We start from the raw sequence: 18,104 nt of genomic DNA, 5'->3' as shown, positions 1-18,104 counted from the left end.
TCACTGTACTTACATAGGCAGTGGTGAAATAAAACATTGTTCCCAGCCAGCCTTAATCCTGAAGTGAACAGGCAGTTTAAATATTGTATTCCCTAAAAAGACCTCTCATTATTCATCTACTTACAACTTGGTCTGTAGTGGTGCTGGCTACTCAAATCTCCTTAAAATGTAGGAGCACTGTAGCAGTCCATTAACTATTTTCATTTTATTGGCTTGCTGTCTTTAAAAATATGTTATTGGTTTATTAATTTGCCTGCAAAAAAGATAACACCTCCCACACCTACGTCTGACAGAACCACCTAAAATGACATCAGTAAAAATTATACTAGGTCAGTATAGTTAAAAAGTTAAAACGAAGAAGGCTTGAACTACTTCTGAGAGTTCTGAAGAGACAGTTTCCCAAGGTGACCCTGAGAAATTTTCAGTTTAAGGATTTACATTCCAATCAAAAAATCAGGATGAGAATTTCAATTCTCCTGAGTACCATCACAAATAGTGTGGAATGGTGGTTCAGAATGGTTCTCCCTTTCTAAGTCCTAAAGCACTGACCAGTCTTTCTGGAAAATGCTCTTGGGTGGGCACCTTAATACTGCTCTTTAGCATCTGCTTCTGGTCAACAATACTTAACCGTGCTCTTAACTAAGGGCCGGATTAAATCAAAACTTTGACCCACCTGCTAATAGAAAACTACAGAACTATATTCAGTTGCTGCTGCATTTTTAGTAAGATGCCACTTTCTTCTAATCATAAATGTAACAGCTATGATGTACAAAACAGGTTTGTAGTTTGCTATTATTATTATTTTTGTCATTTAGCTGACACTCTTATCCAAGGCAACTTACATTTGTACCCATTTATACAGCTAGGCATTTTACTGGAGCAATCTAAGTGAAGTACCTTGCTCAAGGGTACAACAGCACTACCCCACCCAGGATTTGAACCCACAAACTCCCAGTCATGAGTCCACAGTGCTGCCTATTAGAGGGAGGGTCAAAGTTTTGATTTAATCCGGCCCTAAGTGTGGATAACTCACAAAGTAGGGAATTCAGTGATTAAAGCTGATTCACACTAGACAGATGAACCCGGGGTTCATTTTCAACACAAGACTAATACTCCGAAGTTGGGGGGGGATTTGTTATTTTTCTCCATGGAATGCACAACTGGTGGAAGAACGTGATGATATTTTAAGAACAAAACTAGGCATACAAGTCAGAGCTAATCCTAATTCCAGAAAACAATGGAAGTAACATTGGCAACCTGGCGGCAAAATATGACCCTGAGATAATTTGTTTAGTTATTTTGTACACATACTTAAAACAACACATTGTCTAGCTCCCTAATACATGTTGTAAGCGGACCCTGCACACAATATCATAGCTGTAAATAGTGAAATTCCAGTTATTAAAACACTTTTGTAATTAGGGATGAGTTTTCAGTTTTTTTTTTTTTTTTCTTAGAAGTTGGACTTGCCTCTAGAGCACATTTAGCAAAGACCAAACATATATGCGGTATCCAAATTGAAAGATCAAAATACTGATGGGGAAGGGACAGAAGTCAACTGTAGCATGTTCTGTTCTTAATCAAAGGGGCAATTGCAAGGTGGAAAATGTGTCTAGGGCAGCACAAAGAAATGCAAAGCAAACCATTTAGTAAAATGACAATGAACTTGTCAACAAGGAGGGTCAACAGCTGAAAAATAACTTCACCAGTAAATGTATGTTGTTGGTATTTTCTGTTGTTTTTTTGTAGCTCAACTTCTTTAAGCTCAAAAAGCCCAAATGAAGAAACTGGTCTATTGCCGCTGGGTCCATGCTGTAGGCCTCAAAGCCTTTGGGTGAAGTTCTCAGGGAACACTCCTTTGGTGCTTAGGTCTTTGTTCTGAAGCCAATCCACCTCCTTCACTCCCAACAGCCAACCTTCATCCTGAACACACCAAACATAATGCATTAGCTTACCTTTTGTTCTATTTGTAAGAAGATTATTAATTTTAAATGCATTTCAGGCCCGATGGATTAGTTTTTTTCTTGTCAAATGTCTGTAAAACAACTATGCAGCTAAAGATCAAGTTATATTTTTAAATACATTTTAATTGCAACAGATTTTGTTTTACTGATACGACTTTTCTGTGAAACATCAAGCCCATAGGGCTAGACAAAAATCAAGCGACTTGATTCAAGTTTTCAAAATTATGAAAGGCATTGACCACATCAAACCAGACGAGCTTTTCCAGATCTGCAGGGACACACAGACCCAGGGACACAAATGGAAATTGGGCTTCAACGCATTCAAGACAGAAAACAGGAGACACTTCTGCACACAGAGAGGCGTCACAATATGGAACTCCCCAGCGATGTGGTTGAAGCGACAATTTGGGAACATTCAAAAACAGACTGACTAGGATCCTTGGATCACTTAGTTATTAATGGACACGAGTAAGTAAATGTGTTCTTATGTTCTTATGTTTTAGAACCCCTATTGCACCAGCAAAAACAAAAGTTATTTGTCAAGCAAAATGGACTAGTAAATGTTTTTTCTAAAGTGGGCAGGAAAGCTGAAATGTAAAGGCTACATGAATGCACAATGTAAATGTAAGTGCAAGTAGGAACTACACAAATAACAACAATATGTAATACAGCATGCATCAAACACATGTATGTATGTATGTATGTATGTATGTATGTATGTATGTATGCATGCATGCATGTATTGTGATACCATGCTGTGTGGCATGTTGTGGACCCACCCAGAACTGCTCTATACCTCCCCGGATCCTGGGGGAGGGAAATTACCAGGGGAACACCTGACTGACTCCCCCCTAAAACACAGAAGCAACAGCTTCCTGTTGTGGAAAGGCAAAGAAGAGAGCCAGGGAGTTAGTAAGGAGTGTGTGTGAGAGTATTGAGAACAAGAGAAGAGCACTGGAGACAGATTTGGATAACGGGACTTTGGCTTTGCCCTACAACTACGACAAAGGATTATGTACTGGTTGGTTGCTATATTGTCTTGTTCATATCTTTATTATTAGTTATATGTGTACAGTAGGGACCCATTCAACTGTGTTTAATTTGAGATTGAGACGGGCTAGGTTCTTTTTGGTTTGAGCACTGTAAAGTAAAACACACTTATTCTCCCACATTCCTGCCATTGTGTTCCTTTACCACACCTGAGAGCCCCAGCAGTGCTGGACCTTCCCCCCACACTGCCACATCGGGTGGAGAATGCAGGACGCCATAATCATTTAAGGGCACAACAAGAAGAAAAAAACAGAATAAGAAGCACAACACCACCAAAATTGGAATCCCTGGAGGATATGCTGCAGCGTTTTTTTTTTTTATTGTTTTAGTTTTTTTCCTCAAATCGTTTGACAGTTTGACAAGAGTCAGAACTCAGGGTCACCCAGCTGACATCTACTCACCCAGCCCTGGTGATGCCTGGCCATAAACCACCAATAGGGTAGCCGGGATTGGAGAAGAGCTGGATCCAGGCTATAGGACATGCCTTTACCAGATGTGGAAGCTTGGAAGCTCTGTAGATTTTTCTTTGGGGCACATTAAGGTTTAGTGTATCTAGAAATATACACTTCCGGTCAAATGTTTTAGAACCCTCCTTTTTTCACAGTTTTTATTGAAATTTACGCAGTTTAATTTCTGAATGTAATCTAAAATTAAAGCATAGAACAAATAAACAATTGGAGATAAAAAAAAAACAATCTGGAGGGTGGCACGGTGGTTAGCTGCCTCACAGCTCCAGGGGTCCCGGGTTCGAGTCTCGGCTTGGGGTGCCTGTCTGTGTGGAGTTTGCATGTTCTCCCCGTGTCCGCATGGGTTTCCAAACTTTTGACCGGGAGTGTATATTGAGTGGTGCCACTCAGTTCATTTCTCCTATTCTCTGTGATTAATGGAGGATTTTAATGTCCCCTTAGTGCTCCAGTATTTCTGCACTGAAATAAAAAGGCCTTAAACAATTCCAACAGTATAACGTCTCACCTGCTCCTCTTGATTCTCAAAGACAATCACTAACACCACATCCCGGGCTTTCAACTCCAGTTCATCTGCATCATTGGTTGTGTAATCATGCATAGCTTGAACCTGTGAGAATAAAATACATCCGATTCAACAACTTAAAGGCTTTAGTCCAGTAGATTTCATGTTAGTTTTCAACAGTCAGACACAATGCCCTTTGCTTATTTCTTGATTTTCAATTAGTTCAATGAGGCACCAGCTCAATAAAGCCTATAGGGCACATCCTGCACACTGGTAAGAGACTTGTATCAGATGCGTCCCTATGAACTATATTTTGAATAAATAAGATAGATCAGTCCCATGTTAATACACTGAATGATAGCTGGTTCTATGCGAGTAAAATCTGCAGACTTTGGTGAGTTCTTAGTTATTTATTCCATTTATGATATCTCACTCACCTTAAACAGAAATCCAGGAGGCATTTCTGCCCCCTCTGATGACACGCTATGATTGGTGGGAGCTCCATTGGTTGTTCCTGGCAAAGTCTCTGCCACCACAGCAGGAAGAGAATTCTGTGTAAAAACAAACAACAATTTCAAAACAGAAGATTTTACAAAAATTGACAATTGTATTTGTTTGTTCAACTTTTAACACTTAAAAAAAACTACTTTAACACTTTTAACACTTGCGCTATTTCAAGATTTCAGGAAAAATCACTATTATTATTATTATTATTATTATTATTATTATTATTATTATTATTAATACTACTACTACTAATGGGTAGAATGTTATTGCTAAAGCACCATTGAATGTAATGATTCAAGTTCTGGTGCTTCTGTAGTTTTTCTGCTGTGATTCCACTATCAAGAAAGTTATGAGAAAACACATCCTGAAATCACACACGTGCTGGTATTTGACAGTATTTGGAGAGATTTATTCTTTAAAAGTGTTAAAAGATGCTCATACGATATAATCAAATTCATTATTAGCAACACAAAGACACATTTTAGGAACCGCGCAAGTTCCCCTTTAAAGTCAAGCATTTTTTAATGTGGGATTTACCCAGATTATCCTGGTAAAGATATCGCATGCTTTAAAACACTAGGAAGTATAAAACCTTCACATGAAAAAGAGTAAATCAAATTCTGGCAACACTGAATTCTATTCCAAGTAAATTTTAATTCATTTACACAACCAGCCTTTATATCATATGGATCATTTTCAAAGTTTAAAAAATAAGTACATAAATGAAATGCTGGTTGTTGGAATTAATACATATTTTGTGTTGTAGGTAAAATTGACCTCCATTGCATGAAACACCATTACCAATTTTAGATTTGCATCTGCATCTAAATGAATACATTCTTGAAACTCTACTGTCTACTCAAACATCCAAAGTACATTAAAAGGCCTTGTTCTGTCCTGCTCATTTGCTGTTGCTGCTGTGAAACAAGCCAATACAAACCAATAACTTATAATTGTATGTAAATAAGGCATGCTTATACTAATTTTAGGGGATCTGAATTGATCAGTGATAGCAGAATGTGTCACAATACCAAAAGAAGGTAGAAAGACATTTAAATTGTTTTGAGGGATGCAGAAGTGGATCTGAGAAAAAAACAGGACAATGAATGTCCCAGAAATGCTTACAAATTTCCTGGGTCATTTGCCTCCAAAAATGAACGATTCAGGCAAAAACAGAATAGGTGGCAACCATACTTACAGCAGCAGCAGCAGTAGTAGTAGTAGTAGTAGTAGTAGTAGTAGTAGTAGTAGTAGTGGAATCTGTGCCTGGGTTTTCAACACTGGCATCTCCCTTTTCAGCCTATGGAAAAAAGAGACATACTATTCAGGTTCAATTCTCATTACCTAAGATGGACCTACCACCAACAAAAACGATAGGTTGCATATGCAACCCCGGTTATCTGAAAAAGGAAGCACTGCCTAAGGTGGAGGGGTTTCTGCGCACTGCCGTAGGAACCTGATCGAAACGTCACTCTATCAAAGCTGCCATTGGTCCCTGCACTCGTCACTCTGAACAGGTCCCTTCCCACAACATGATGTCAGAGCAGGTTCGTCCTCTTTTGCTGGGAGCCAGGACTCCCGCGCGACACAATCCAATGCGAGAGGCGCTGCTTTGAAAGCGCCTGGCCCTGTGTCTGCGCTCCATAGGACACAAACAGTTGGTCTGAGCGCCAAATGTCCTTAGTGCGGTCCAATTAGCACCTGAGGGCCTGCACAGGGCAAAGCAGGTGAAGCCGACTCTCTTGCTCTGAAGCGCAATCAACCGCAATCTCAGGCAATCAACTGCTCCCGCTCAGGGGCCAGGCCCAGAGCTGGAGGAGGCCTGGATTGGGGTGCCAAAGCGTGCCCTGCACCTGGGACAACAAGTCCGCTCTCACTGAGAGCTGCCAAGGCTCTCCGTGGAGGAGGGCAATCAGGTCTGTGAACCAGAATCTGCGAGGCCACCATGGGGCTATCAGCAGAACTGTCACTCGTTCTCTCCTGACCTTCTCCAGGACCACCGGGAGAAGGGGGAACAGTGGGAACACGTAAAGGAGACAGCACGGCCACGTGTGAGCTAGCGCGTCAATCCCTAGGGTTCATGAGCGGTCTTGGACAGAGAACCATATTGGGCAGTGTGTGGACTCTGCTAAGGCAAAGAGATCCACGTCCGCCCTGCCGAACCGGCTCCACAGTTGTTGTACCACAAGCGTGTGGAGGCACCATTCCGAGAACGGGGGGCCTCCCTGAGAGAGGAGGTCCGCCGCCGTGTTGGACAGGCCTGGGAGGTGAACTGTTCTTATGGATCGGAGACCTCCTTGCCTGTTGATATGTTGACATGTCTGTCGCGCAGGACTGGCAGGAAATGAAACAGTCCAAGGAGTACTGCTTGTAACTCCAGGATGTTGATATGGAGGGCCCGTGTGGGCTCCGTCCACCTGCCTCGGACTCCACATCCGTCACAGACTGCTCCCCAACCTTGCTTAGAGGCATCTGTCGTCATAACTGCTCGGTGGTAAACCCCAGGGACACACCGATGGCCAAATTGTGGAGGCTCCGCCAACAACTGAGCGCCTTCCAGCACGCCGGAGTGACTGAGACTTGGCGTGCTTGATCGCAGCGAGGGTGCATCCTGAGAGACCTGAACCACCACTGCAGCGGCCTCAACTGGAGGAGGCTGAGGGGGAGGGTCTGTGATGCAGCCGTTAGGAGGCCCTTCAGCCTCTGGCAAAGGGACACCCTGACACGAGCTCTCAATCGAAAGAAGGAGAGACACGTGTGTCTTGAGGCAACTCTCTCTGGCGCCAGCATGGCGAGCATGGCAACGGAATCAAGGTGCAGTCCGAGGAACTGTGCCTGCTGAATTGTCATCAGGCGGCTCTTCTCTCAATTGACCCGAAGGCAAGTCGGAGAGGCGGCCTAAAATCAGGTTCGTGTGTATCCGAACCTGCTCCCTCGAGTGAGAACAAACCAGCCAGTCATCTAGATAATTGAGGACGTGGCCCCCCTGGCAACGCAAGGGGGCTAACACAATGTCCATGCACTTGGAAAAAGAGCGTGGGGCTAGCGACAGGCTGAAGGGGAGAACAGCAAAGTCGAACGCTCGGCCCTCGAAGGCGAAGCGGAGAAACTTCCTGTGCGCCTGTGCAATGCTAAGCATCTTTCAGATCCACCGTGGTAACCCAGTCGCTGGGCTTGATGGCCAGGGACATGGTGCGCAGGTTGAGCATCTCCAGGAGAGCGGCGATTTCGACACGAAGCGCTGCACACTGCAACGGGTCCCTCACTTGCATCCACACCATGCCCTGGAAGGGGGGTGGACGTGTCTGAAATTGCAGGGAGTAGCCAACTGATATCATTTTATAAGAGTCTTGGGTGTGGAGTCGCCAATTTGAGAGTTGCTGGGGAGTGTAAGGGTGGGCCAGAGGCTGCTGGAACACCTCAGGGGCGGGGCTCGGGTGGTGGAGGAGGTGGGGTCGGGCCGGGTCCCCTCCTACCACAAGCTGCCATGGGCCGTCGGGGGCCAGGGCGGGGAGCCTGGGGGGGCACCTGCCTGCCAGTGAGACGCTGGCGGAGATCGGCAGGTGGGCGGGTCTGTGACCTGGGCTGTGGTCTGGCCTGTGGCCTGGGAGCCGCAGTCGGGGGGCCTCCCCTCCGGCTAGCTGCCACAGATGGCCTGCGTTACTGGACCTGAGGTGCCACTGGGTACACTCGGGCCAGCTACAGGGACTGCTCCCTCTCCTGGAGGATGCGTGAGAGCATCTCCTCCACAGAGGGGTCAAAAGTAAAGCCCGGTGAGATAGGGGCGTCCATGAGACAAGTCCTGTCTGCCTCAGGGACCTGCCATGCCTGGGACAGCCAAAGCTGGCGACGCGCCACCACAATAGCTGCCAGGGATCGCCCTGTCGCCCTTGCATCACCGTGACCAACTGATCCGCCGCTGCCACTATCTTCGAGATAGGGGGCAGGGTGGGTGATGCGGGCAGCAGCGGGAGGGCCCGTGTGGGCCGCTGCGTGCGCTGACCCCTCTCGAACTTGGAGTGCAGCGGGGCAGGATCAGAGGGCCAGGGGAGCTGGACAGACTCCACAGCCCTCTGGATGACTGCCCAGAACTCCCTGTCCTGTCACGTGGGAGCAGGAGGGGCGTCCACGCTCAACAAAGGAGGAGGGGTGGGAGTGACCAGCTCCTCCTCCATGAGCTCCACCTCGAGCTCGGGGTCCTTGTGAGGACCCAGAGACAGGCAGTCCTCCTCCCAGGTTGCCCGTCTGCTACCCTCCTCCTGAGATGGGGCAGACAGACTCCCCTCAGTCTCCACCGGCGTGAGTCGGCAGCGGAGCGTTATGGTGTGGGGGGGCGGCACCTGTTGTGCTGCTTGCGCTACTTGCGCTGCTTGCGCTGCCTGCGCTGCCTGCGCGGCCAGAAGCCCGGGCGCGGCTGTAGTGGCGGGCACTGCAGGCAGGAGGGGTGTGGCTTCTATGGGGGACACAGCTGCCGTGGCAGGTGCAGCAGCCAGCGCAGCAGCGGGAGCAAGAGGAGATGCAAGCGCAGGGGGCGCGGCTGTCTCCATCCCTGCAGCCCTGATATTTGTAGCTGAAACTGACCCGAAAGCGCACTGGAGCCCCAGAGCTCGGACGGAACAGAGTCGGATTTGCTATCAATAATAACTAATAGTACAAATAGACACAACAAGTAAATGGTGGTGACAGCACAGCCGTGAAGTCAGCCAACCGAACAGCAATAATAATTATTGTAAACAATAATAATATGGTATAATGCACAAACAAGACAGAGAGCGCTCACGTTCTCGGTCTGGGGCGAAGTTGCAAAAGAGGACGAACCTGCACTGACGTCACGTTTTTATAGAACAGGATGTGGGAAGGGTTCTGTTCTGAGTGACAAGTGCAGGGGCCAATGGCAACTTTCATAGAGTGACGTTTCGATCAGGTTCCTATGGCAGTGCGCAGAAACCCCTCCCCCTTGGGCAGTGCTTCCAACTTGAAAGATAACAGTCTACTCCAAATACCGACTTGTTAGTCACTAGTTCCGGGTCATCGAGTGACCTGTTATTTCCCCAAAGGTAAAAGACCAACTGTTCTTTTGGATACAGTAAAACACAAGGGTCTGGACATATTAATATGAAAAGCACTTGACAATACTGTAACAAATCAAAAACAGTAATCATAATACTACAATGAAATACTACAAAAAACAGATAAAACAGGATACACGTTCGATCGAAGACCGAGGTCCCAAATCCCTGCGCTGATGAAAGATCCCACGTTGCATTTCAAACTGGCTAAATTCCAGATCAGGCTTTCCCAATGTAGCCTACTTAAACATCCCTAGTAGTTTAATTGATAGTTTAATAAGTAACTCCTTGCGTCTCCACCTCATTTGCAGTGTAGTGAGCTAGTGGTACAAAATGGCTGCAATGTAACACCTTGGTGGTCACCTCAGTGATGAAACAGGAGAAACTTCTTCACACACAGAGTCGTCACAATCTGGAACAAAGCCGACAATTTGGGAACATTCAAAAATAGACTGGATAGGATCCTTGGATCACTTAGTGATTAATGGACACCAAATGAGCACGATGGGTTGAATGGCCTCCTCTCGTTTGTCAACTTTCTTATCTTCTTATGAATGACTCAAACTTTGGGGCCCCTTGGGACTGAAGGAGCTAAATTAATTTAAGATATATATATATATATATATATATATATATACACTCACCTAAAGGATTATTAGGAACACCATACTAATACTGTGTTTGACCCCCTTTTGCCTTCAGAACTGCCTTAATTCTACGTGGCATTGATTCAACAAGGTGCTGAAAGCATTCTTTAGAAATGTTGGCCCATATTGATAGGATAGCATCTTGCAGTTGATGGAGATTTGTGGGATGCACATCCAGGGCACGAAGCTCCCGTTCCACCACATCCCAAAGATGCTCTATTGGGTTGAGATCTGGTGACTGTGGGGGCCAGTTTAGTACAGTGAACTCATTGTCATGTTCAAGAAACCAATTTGAAATGATTCGACCTTTGTGACATGGTGCATTATCCTGCTGGAAGTAGCCATCAGAGGATGGGTACATGGTGGTCATAAAGGGATGGACATGGTCAGAAACAATGCTCAGGTAGGCCGTGGCATTTAAACGATGCCCAATTGGCACTAAGGGGCCTAAAGTGTGCCAAAAAAACATCCCCCACACCATTACACCACCACCACCAGCCTGCACAGTGGTAACAAGGCATGATGGATCCATGTTCTCATTCTGTTTACGCCAAATTCTGACTCTACCATCTGAATGTCTCAACAGAAATCGAGACTCATCAGACCAGGCAACATTTTTCCAGTGTTCAACTGTCCAATTTTGGTGAGCTTGTGCAAATTGTAGCCTCTTTTTCCTATTTGTAGTGGAGATGAGTGGTACCCGGTGGGGTCTTCTGCTGTTGTAGCCCATCCGCCTCAAGGTTGTACGTGTTGTGGCTTCACAAATGCTTTGCTGCATACCTCGATTGTAACGAGTGGTTATTTCAGTCAAAGTTGCTCTTCTATCAGCTTGAATCAGTCGGCCCATTCTCCTCTGACCTCTAGCATCAACAAGGCATTTTCGCCCACAGGACTGCCACATACTGGATGTTTTTCCCTTTTCACACCATTCTTTGTAAACCCTAGAAATGGTTGTGCGTGAAAATCCCAGTAACTGAGCAGATTGTGAAATACTCAGACCGGCCCGTCTGGCACCAACAACCATGCCACGCTCAAAATTGCTTAAATCACCTTTCTTTCCCATTCAGACATTCAGTTTGGAGTTCAGGAGATTGTCTTGACCAGGACCACACCCCTAAATGCATTGAAGAAACTGCCATGTGATTGCTTGGTTAGATAATTGCATTAATGAGAAATTGAACAGGTGTTCCTAATAATCCTTTAGGTGAGTGTGTGTATATATATATATATATATATATATATATATATATATATATATATATAACTATTAATTACACCTTAGAAATCCTTTTATTTTCTGTAAAGCACTGCTCATGTTGCTACTCTTACCAAAACAATCAAATGAGTCAAGTGACTGTCTTTCTCCATAACAGGCTAACAAGCTCATATTTTTGTAGAATGTCAAACAGATCAAAAACAAACTATTCTATGAGAAAAACTAGGAGGCAAACACAAAAGAGAGTACCCTTGCAGTATTCTGTAACTTAATCAATTGCTAAGAGGACACAGGAAGTATAGGGCAGAGATTTGCCTTAAATTGCTGAAGTGCAACAAGGATGAACACACAAGCATCAAGTTTTAGCTTAGTTCAATGTTTTCCAGCATCAGTTTGTCAAAGCGGTTTGTCCAATCTGCCAAAATGTATTTCTGTGCAATAAGTTACCTGTCCTCCACTGAGAAAATCGTACGCAAATAAAAATACTAAAGTTGGTGGTTTAATTGGAAACATTGTATTATAAAAGGTTTCTCTGTGTGTCACACTCTTGCAGTCAAGAAACCGAAACAGACTTAAACAGAAGTTCAGTTTGGCTCCACATGGTCTTCAAAATATAGCTAGGCCAAATGATCTGCTCATTTTCAATATTTTTGTTGTTCTTAAAACAGCAGATAATTCCACATAACGATTTCCCTATTATTTAAAGGGGAACATGCAAGGTTCCTTTACATGTTGTTATAGTGTATGAAATTAACATTGTTTAAATAATCCACAGCCTGAATCTGATTAGATCTTAATTTATTTCTTGTTGTAGATGCCTCATAAAATGTTTCTTCCTTATAGATATGTGTTCCATGATCAGATTCAGACCAGTATTCATGTCATCACTGATTTCTCAGTAATCACACCCTGTACAAAGAGTACATTTCCCTGAAATTCAAGGGCATTCTCTGAGTATTGATAAAATACAGAAATGATGAAAAAGGAATTTGAGTTTTCAAGAAACTGAATGGTTAACCCCAAGGAAGAAGCTCAGTAATGAAGAAAGGATGACTAAGTAGTCAGAAGGGAAAGTTCACTTTAGGTAAATTCAAAAAGGAAAATTGGGGGCAAGAAGTGATGGGGGTCTGGGACAATCTACCCAGCCATGTAGTTGAAGTGTGACTCTCAGAAAAGGCTGGAGGAAATTCTACATGAGCAAAATTAATTGGATGGTCTTATGAAGTTTTTAATCTCTCGTGTTACATAAAAAGAAAAGAATACCCGCACACTCACTTATAGTTCCAAAAAATCATGAAAAGTATTTATTTAGCCCATGCTTCTCAGGTTTTTTAACAACGTTTCAATCTATCAGAGATCTTCATCAGGATATGAAACATGTTTGCAAACCGTCTGGTTATATACTTAATCAATTTATCAAATACACACAGGTGATTAAAAACACTAATTATTCAGTCTCATTAATGAGAGTTAATAGACATGATCTTGCCACAATTCCAACAAAATACCTGCTAGCATCATCTCTTATAATAATATTAAGTTGATAAATACCATAAAACACAGGTTTAAATAATTAGGTCATGACACGAGAAAACACATGAATAAATACACATGCAATTTAATATCAAATAAAAACCTGTTAAACATAAGCAAGGGTTATTTTCTGAATTGTTTTAAAGATTTATCATATTCCTAATAAGAACCATATACATTTACACATATATTTTCCCCTCACCATTACAGAAAAGGTTTTAAGTCAAATTCTTCATTAAGTCCTTTTGGAGACATCGTATTTAAGTAATAGATCCAAAATGTCTCTCGACGTAACAGCAATCGATTGATGTCCCCCCCTCTTCTTGATGTCTCATGTCCCTATATATTTTAATGATGCAATAGGATGTTTTTTCTGTAAAGAAACAAAAAGGTGTCTTAAGACTAGGATCAGTGAACACAGAAGTAGTGCATGTAGACAAGATTTATTTAATCCGGTGGCACTTCATTTTTTACAGAAAAAACATCCTATTGCATCGTTAAAATGCAGTCTTAAGACATCAATCGATTGCTGTTACGTCTAGAGACATTTTGGATCTATTACTTAAATACGGTGTCTCCAAAAGGACTTAATGAAGAATTTGACTTAAAACCTTTTCTGTTTATGTTTAACAGGTTTTTATTTGATATTAAATTGCATGTGTATTTATTCATGTGTTTTCTCGTGTCATGACCTAATTATTTAAACCTGTGTTTTATGGTATTTATCAACTTAATATTATTATAAGAGATGATGCTAGCAGGTATTTTGTTGGAATTGTGGCAAGATCATGTCTATTAACTCTCATTAATGAGACTGAATAATTAGTGTTTTTAATCACCTGTGTGTATTTGATAAATTGATTAAGTATATAACCAGACGGTTTGCAAACATGTTTCATATCATTTTTGGAGCTATAAGTGAGTGTGCGGGTATTCTTTTCTTTTTATGTGATATGATCTTTTTTCGATACCCACCACCTTCTAAGGTATTCAGATGTGTGTGTGTATAATCTTTTTTCTAATCTCTTGTGTTGCAATGTTATTAAAACATCTAAGAGTGATGTTGCAGTAAAATGCCACCAAACACCAGCAGGGAGTGAACTAAAATATGTAAATATGAGTTGGGATAGCATTCCCATCTCCATCCACACACAACAAGGGAACTATTTCTGAGGGTCTGCAGCAATTTACAAATTAGCACTTGGAAAAAACGATACCTGAGCTACGACTGTCGGACTATCTACCAGCTGCTTGGCACTTACGTTCTGAAGCTCACTGTCAGCAGCAGAATCAGCAGCAGTGGTAACGTCTATGGCGGCGCTATTGTCCCACTGCTGCTGGGCCGCAGCATCATCCCACTGGGGCTGAGTAGCTTGGTCACCCCACTGTGCCTGGGAAGAATTGTCATCCCACTGGGGCTGGTTAGCTTGGTCACCCCACTGTGCCTGGGAAGAATTGTCATCCCACTGGGGCTGGTTAGCTTGGTCACCCCACTGTGCCTGGGAAGAATTGTCATCCCACTGGGGCTGGGTAGCTTGGTCACCCCACTGTGCTTGGGAAGAAGTGTCATCCCACAGGGGCTCAGTGGCACTCTCATCCCATTGGGCCTCATCTTTAACTTCGTCACATTGGGGCTCTGCAGCCCCCTCATCCCAGCGCTCCTCCCCAGCATCTGAGCATCCCTGATCGGGAGGGGCGGGTGATGGGGTCTGCTCAGGCTTGGGACCAAGGATGGGGAAAGAGTGGAGGTTGGGGATTTGGTATTGGGTTGAGGGTGAGTTCAGTGACCAAGGTGGAAGGGCAAAAAAGAGAAGTAGAGAAAGGGGAGCACACATCAGGTGTTCAGGGTGGGGAAGGAGAAGGAGTTATGCAAAAATTAGCATTAAGAAAATCTGTATTTTTCTTCTTCGTAGTAGTCTTCTTCATCTACTAATACAACCTGTTTTTGTTTTTTTAAACCAGCTAGTGTACCAGAATAGGACAGATAAAGGTTCTCTCTTACTGCTAAACTCCACGGGAATTTTCTAAATGGCAACAAAATCTTAGAAGTGGGAAATTTTAAGAATAATACTAAAGTCTCCCAATTCTATACAGAAAGGATTTAAATATATAAATGCTGCATTAATTTTTCAATTTGTAAAAAGGTAAAAAAAACTAAAATAAAAATAAATATATATAGAAATCTATATACCAAGGTTGATCTTCAAAAATGAAAAATACTGAACCTACATATATTTCAACTGTTCAATTTACAGGAATAATTAATATTGAGGAAAAATAATAAGTTAAAACATATCAAATCCATTAGTTTTTTTTTTTTTTTTTTTTTTAATTTAACAATACAAAAACCAGCAAGACACAGAGACATTGACACTAAATGTATGCAGACACCCCAGCCCTTGAGGCACAACCCCTGTATTTCCTGAATAAAATAAAATATAATAATAACAATATTATAGGACAGAAAAAAATTCCTCCTGAGCTCATAGCACCGTAATTCTGGTAGTGCTTCCATGCCACAGTTGGCCATAAAGTCTTCAACTTCCCTATCACAGACCCATTTGAAGATTACCCATCTGTCATATTGACGTTTAACAGAAAAGCAAGCAAATGCTACATACATAGATTCATTGGTTCAGACAACCCCTCCGACACACACGCATGGTTGATGGAACAAAGCAGTTGCTGCAAAGGCAGAGATTGAGGAGAGGGAGCTGGTCTTAACATTGTATGGAAGGGGCGGTGTGGTTGCAGTGCTTTGTGACGTGAGCTGCTGATACACAGGAAAGGAAGCTTGTGGCATGGTATTTATGATTGTGTATATATGAGGATGTAACAGTGATGTAAGATTGGGGGTTGTCCTCTTCTAGAACTTCAGTCTCATTTGATAGATCTGTTTCATAACTTACATCTCACATTATGAAGTACAATAAAGCAAAATACTACAAAAAATATAAATAACTTTGGTGAACTCAATTTAAGGAATGCATGTCTTTGAGCTATGCACATTTCCCCAAACAATTGCTTCATATTTTCTTTCCCTCCATTGGTTTTTGGCAACATGATTTCAAAAAGGTTTTAAAGTAGCTATACGGCAGCTGTGGTCTGATATGATTTTCTCTACGATGAACTGATATATACAAATCTATTTTTGCATTGTAATCCCACTTTTGGCCTGAAAGTACAGGCAAAGGCATTCCCTTCAGATTCTTAATAACAACAAGTATTAAACATGCAAGTTACATAATGCATTATTATTTTAAATGTTGCCCACTTGCCAAATTGGGAATACCGAAGTATAATTTGTTTCATATCAGATACCTATCTATTTATAATATAATTTGTTTCTTGTGTGTTATATTATTTAAAAAATGACAGAAAGGGTTAAAAGGAATAGAACCTTAGAATGGAAGAAATTAATTCCAAGTAAAAACAATGACATCTAGCTACTTCCATATTGCCAGAAAAGGAGCTGTTGTTGGAGATATACATGCATCCCAGAACGCTATACATAGCACAGCTTCGAATGAGCAGTGGATAGATGGAAGCTGCCAGTCGGCCAAAGTGGAGCATTGCAAGTAAATAATTACAATACATACATAAAGAGTTTAAAACTAAGTGAAATGCAGATGTCCAGCCAGACGCTTAGGCCTTAATGCAGCTGTCAAAGCAAGGTGACACGCAGTTCGTTGGATGTGAGAGTTGAATATGATTTTCAGGGGAAGGAGATCCAACTCAAAACAGGAAGGAAATGGTCAGGTGCATGCAATGGTAATAGGAGGACAAATATTTGAACCAGTTTTACGCTTACCTCCCATAAATCCCAAGGTAAGGCCTTAAGCATGTTGACAAGAACAAGAGGGTAACAGGTAAATTACAGGACACTCAAAATGTGATGCAAAAAAGCATGAAGTTGTATGTTGCTATATTATCACGTTCACCCAACGTAACAGAGAAAAATAACATCCGTTTGTCTACCATATACCATATATAATTATACAGTTAAATAATAATCTAACCTCCCTAGCTTTCTATTAAGTCATGTATCTCCATTAATTAGGCAAATTTGCAATTTACAATTTACTTTCTGTGTATTCTATACACATGCACAATCATATTCAATACATTTGGTTTCAAATTAAATGTGTTTTATGCTGCTTTTAAACTGATTTGTCTTTATATATTTCAGGGAAGGTAGCTGGGATATGAAAATCATTGTTACACTCCTCCTGGATCACCAGAGCTGTCAAATGTACATATGCCTGTAAATATTACTTCCCTCTGTGGTTCACATCCTGTCAACCTGTTTTAGCTGCATTGAAACACCCTTCACACTTCTATTTATTCCTTTCAGACTAGCTTTGTGGTAATACTTTAGTTAAGAGAACAGAATTAGCCAAATTTAAAACACACAATGACTGTGTTGGTAATACTGAATTATTTACAAAGCATTTATAGAAAAGAGCAACTGAGCATGTAATACAGTTTATAAAGAATTACAATGCACTTTATTTACCCTAACATAATATTCTTATATGTGTCATATATATACACTCACCTAAAGGATTATTAGGAACACCATACTAATGCTGTGTTTGACCCCCTTTCGCCTTCAGAACTGCCTTAATTCTATGTGGCATTGATTCAACAAGGTGCTGAAAGCATTCTTTAGAAATGTTGGCCCATATCGATAGGATAGCATCTTGCAGTTGTTGGAGATTTGTGGGATGCACATCCAGGGCACGAAGCTCCCGTTCCACCACATCCCAAAGATGCTCTATTGGGTTGAGATCTGGTGACTGTGGGGGCCAGTTTAGTACAGTGAACTCATTGTCATGTTCAAGAAACCAATTTGAAATGATTCAACCTTTGTGACATGGTGCATTATCCTGCTGAAAGTAGCCATCAGAGGATGGGTACATGGTGGTCATAAAGGGATGGACATGGTCAGAAACAATGCTCAGGTAGGCCGTGGCATTTAAACAATGCCCAATTGGCACTAAGGGGCCTAAAGTGTGCCAAGAAAACATCCCCCACACCATTACACCACCACCACCAGCCTGCACAGTGGTAACAAGGCATGATGGATCCATGTTCTCATTCTGTTTACGCCAAATTCTGACTCTACCATCTGAATGTCTCAACAGAA

The 18,104-nt window shown here is 42.3% G+C and overlaps 1 protein-coding gene across 6 annotated transcripts in view; it reads right to left on the bottom strand.

Annotated features, from left to right (window-relative positions):
- Window positions 1-1,429: 1,429 nt before the first annotated feature.
- LOC136712004 (myc box-dependent-interacting protein 1) overlaps window positions 1,430-18,104 on the bottom strand; it is an 89,418-nt gene continuing 72,743 nt past the window's right edge. For 3 of the 6 annotated variants that reach the window (XM_066688662.1, XM_066688663.1, XM_066688664.1), the window contains 6 exons: window positions 16,767-16,790; window positions 14,218-14,673; window positions 5,689-5,790; window positions 4,421-4,534; window positions 3,987-4,088; window positions 1,430-1,923 (listed from right to left, as the gene is read on the bottom strand). In XM_066688662.1, the coding sequence (XP_066544759.1) occupies window positions 1,822-1,923; window positions 3,987-4,088; window positions 4,421-4,534; window positions 5,689-5,790; window positions 14,218-14,673; window positions 16,767-16,790 (900 nt within the window). In that variant the 3' untranslated portion in view covers window positions 1,430-1,821. Of the gene's footprint in view, window positions 1,924-3,986; window positions 4,089-4,420; window positions 4,535-5,688; window positions 5,791-11,523; window positions 13,329-14,217; window positions 14,674-16,766; window positions 16,791-18,104 lie in introns of those variants that run through there. The other 3 variants (XM_066688666.1, XM_066688667.1, XM_066688665.1) reach the window with 3 other exon arrangements.

This window comes from Amia ocellicauda, chromosome 16, assembly GCF_036373705.1.
Source record: "Amia ocellicauda isolate fAmiCal2 chromosome 16, fAmiCal2.hap1, whole genome shotgun sequence".
Classification (NCBI taxonomy): domain Eukaryota; kingdom Metazoa; phylum Chordata; class Actinopteri; order Amiiformes; family Amiidae; genus Amia; species Amia ocellicauda.
The sequence above is the reverse complement of the archived record's forward strand: the minus strand, read 5'-3'. Positions and strand labels throughout refer to the sequence as shown.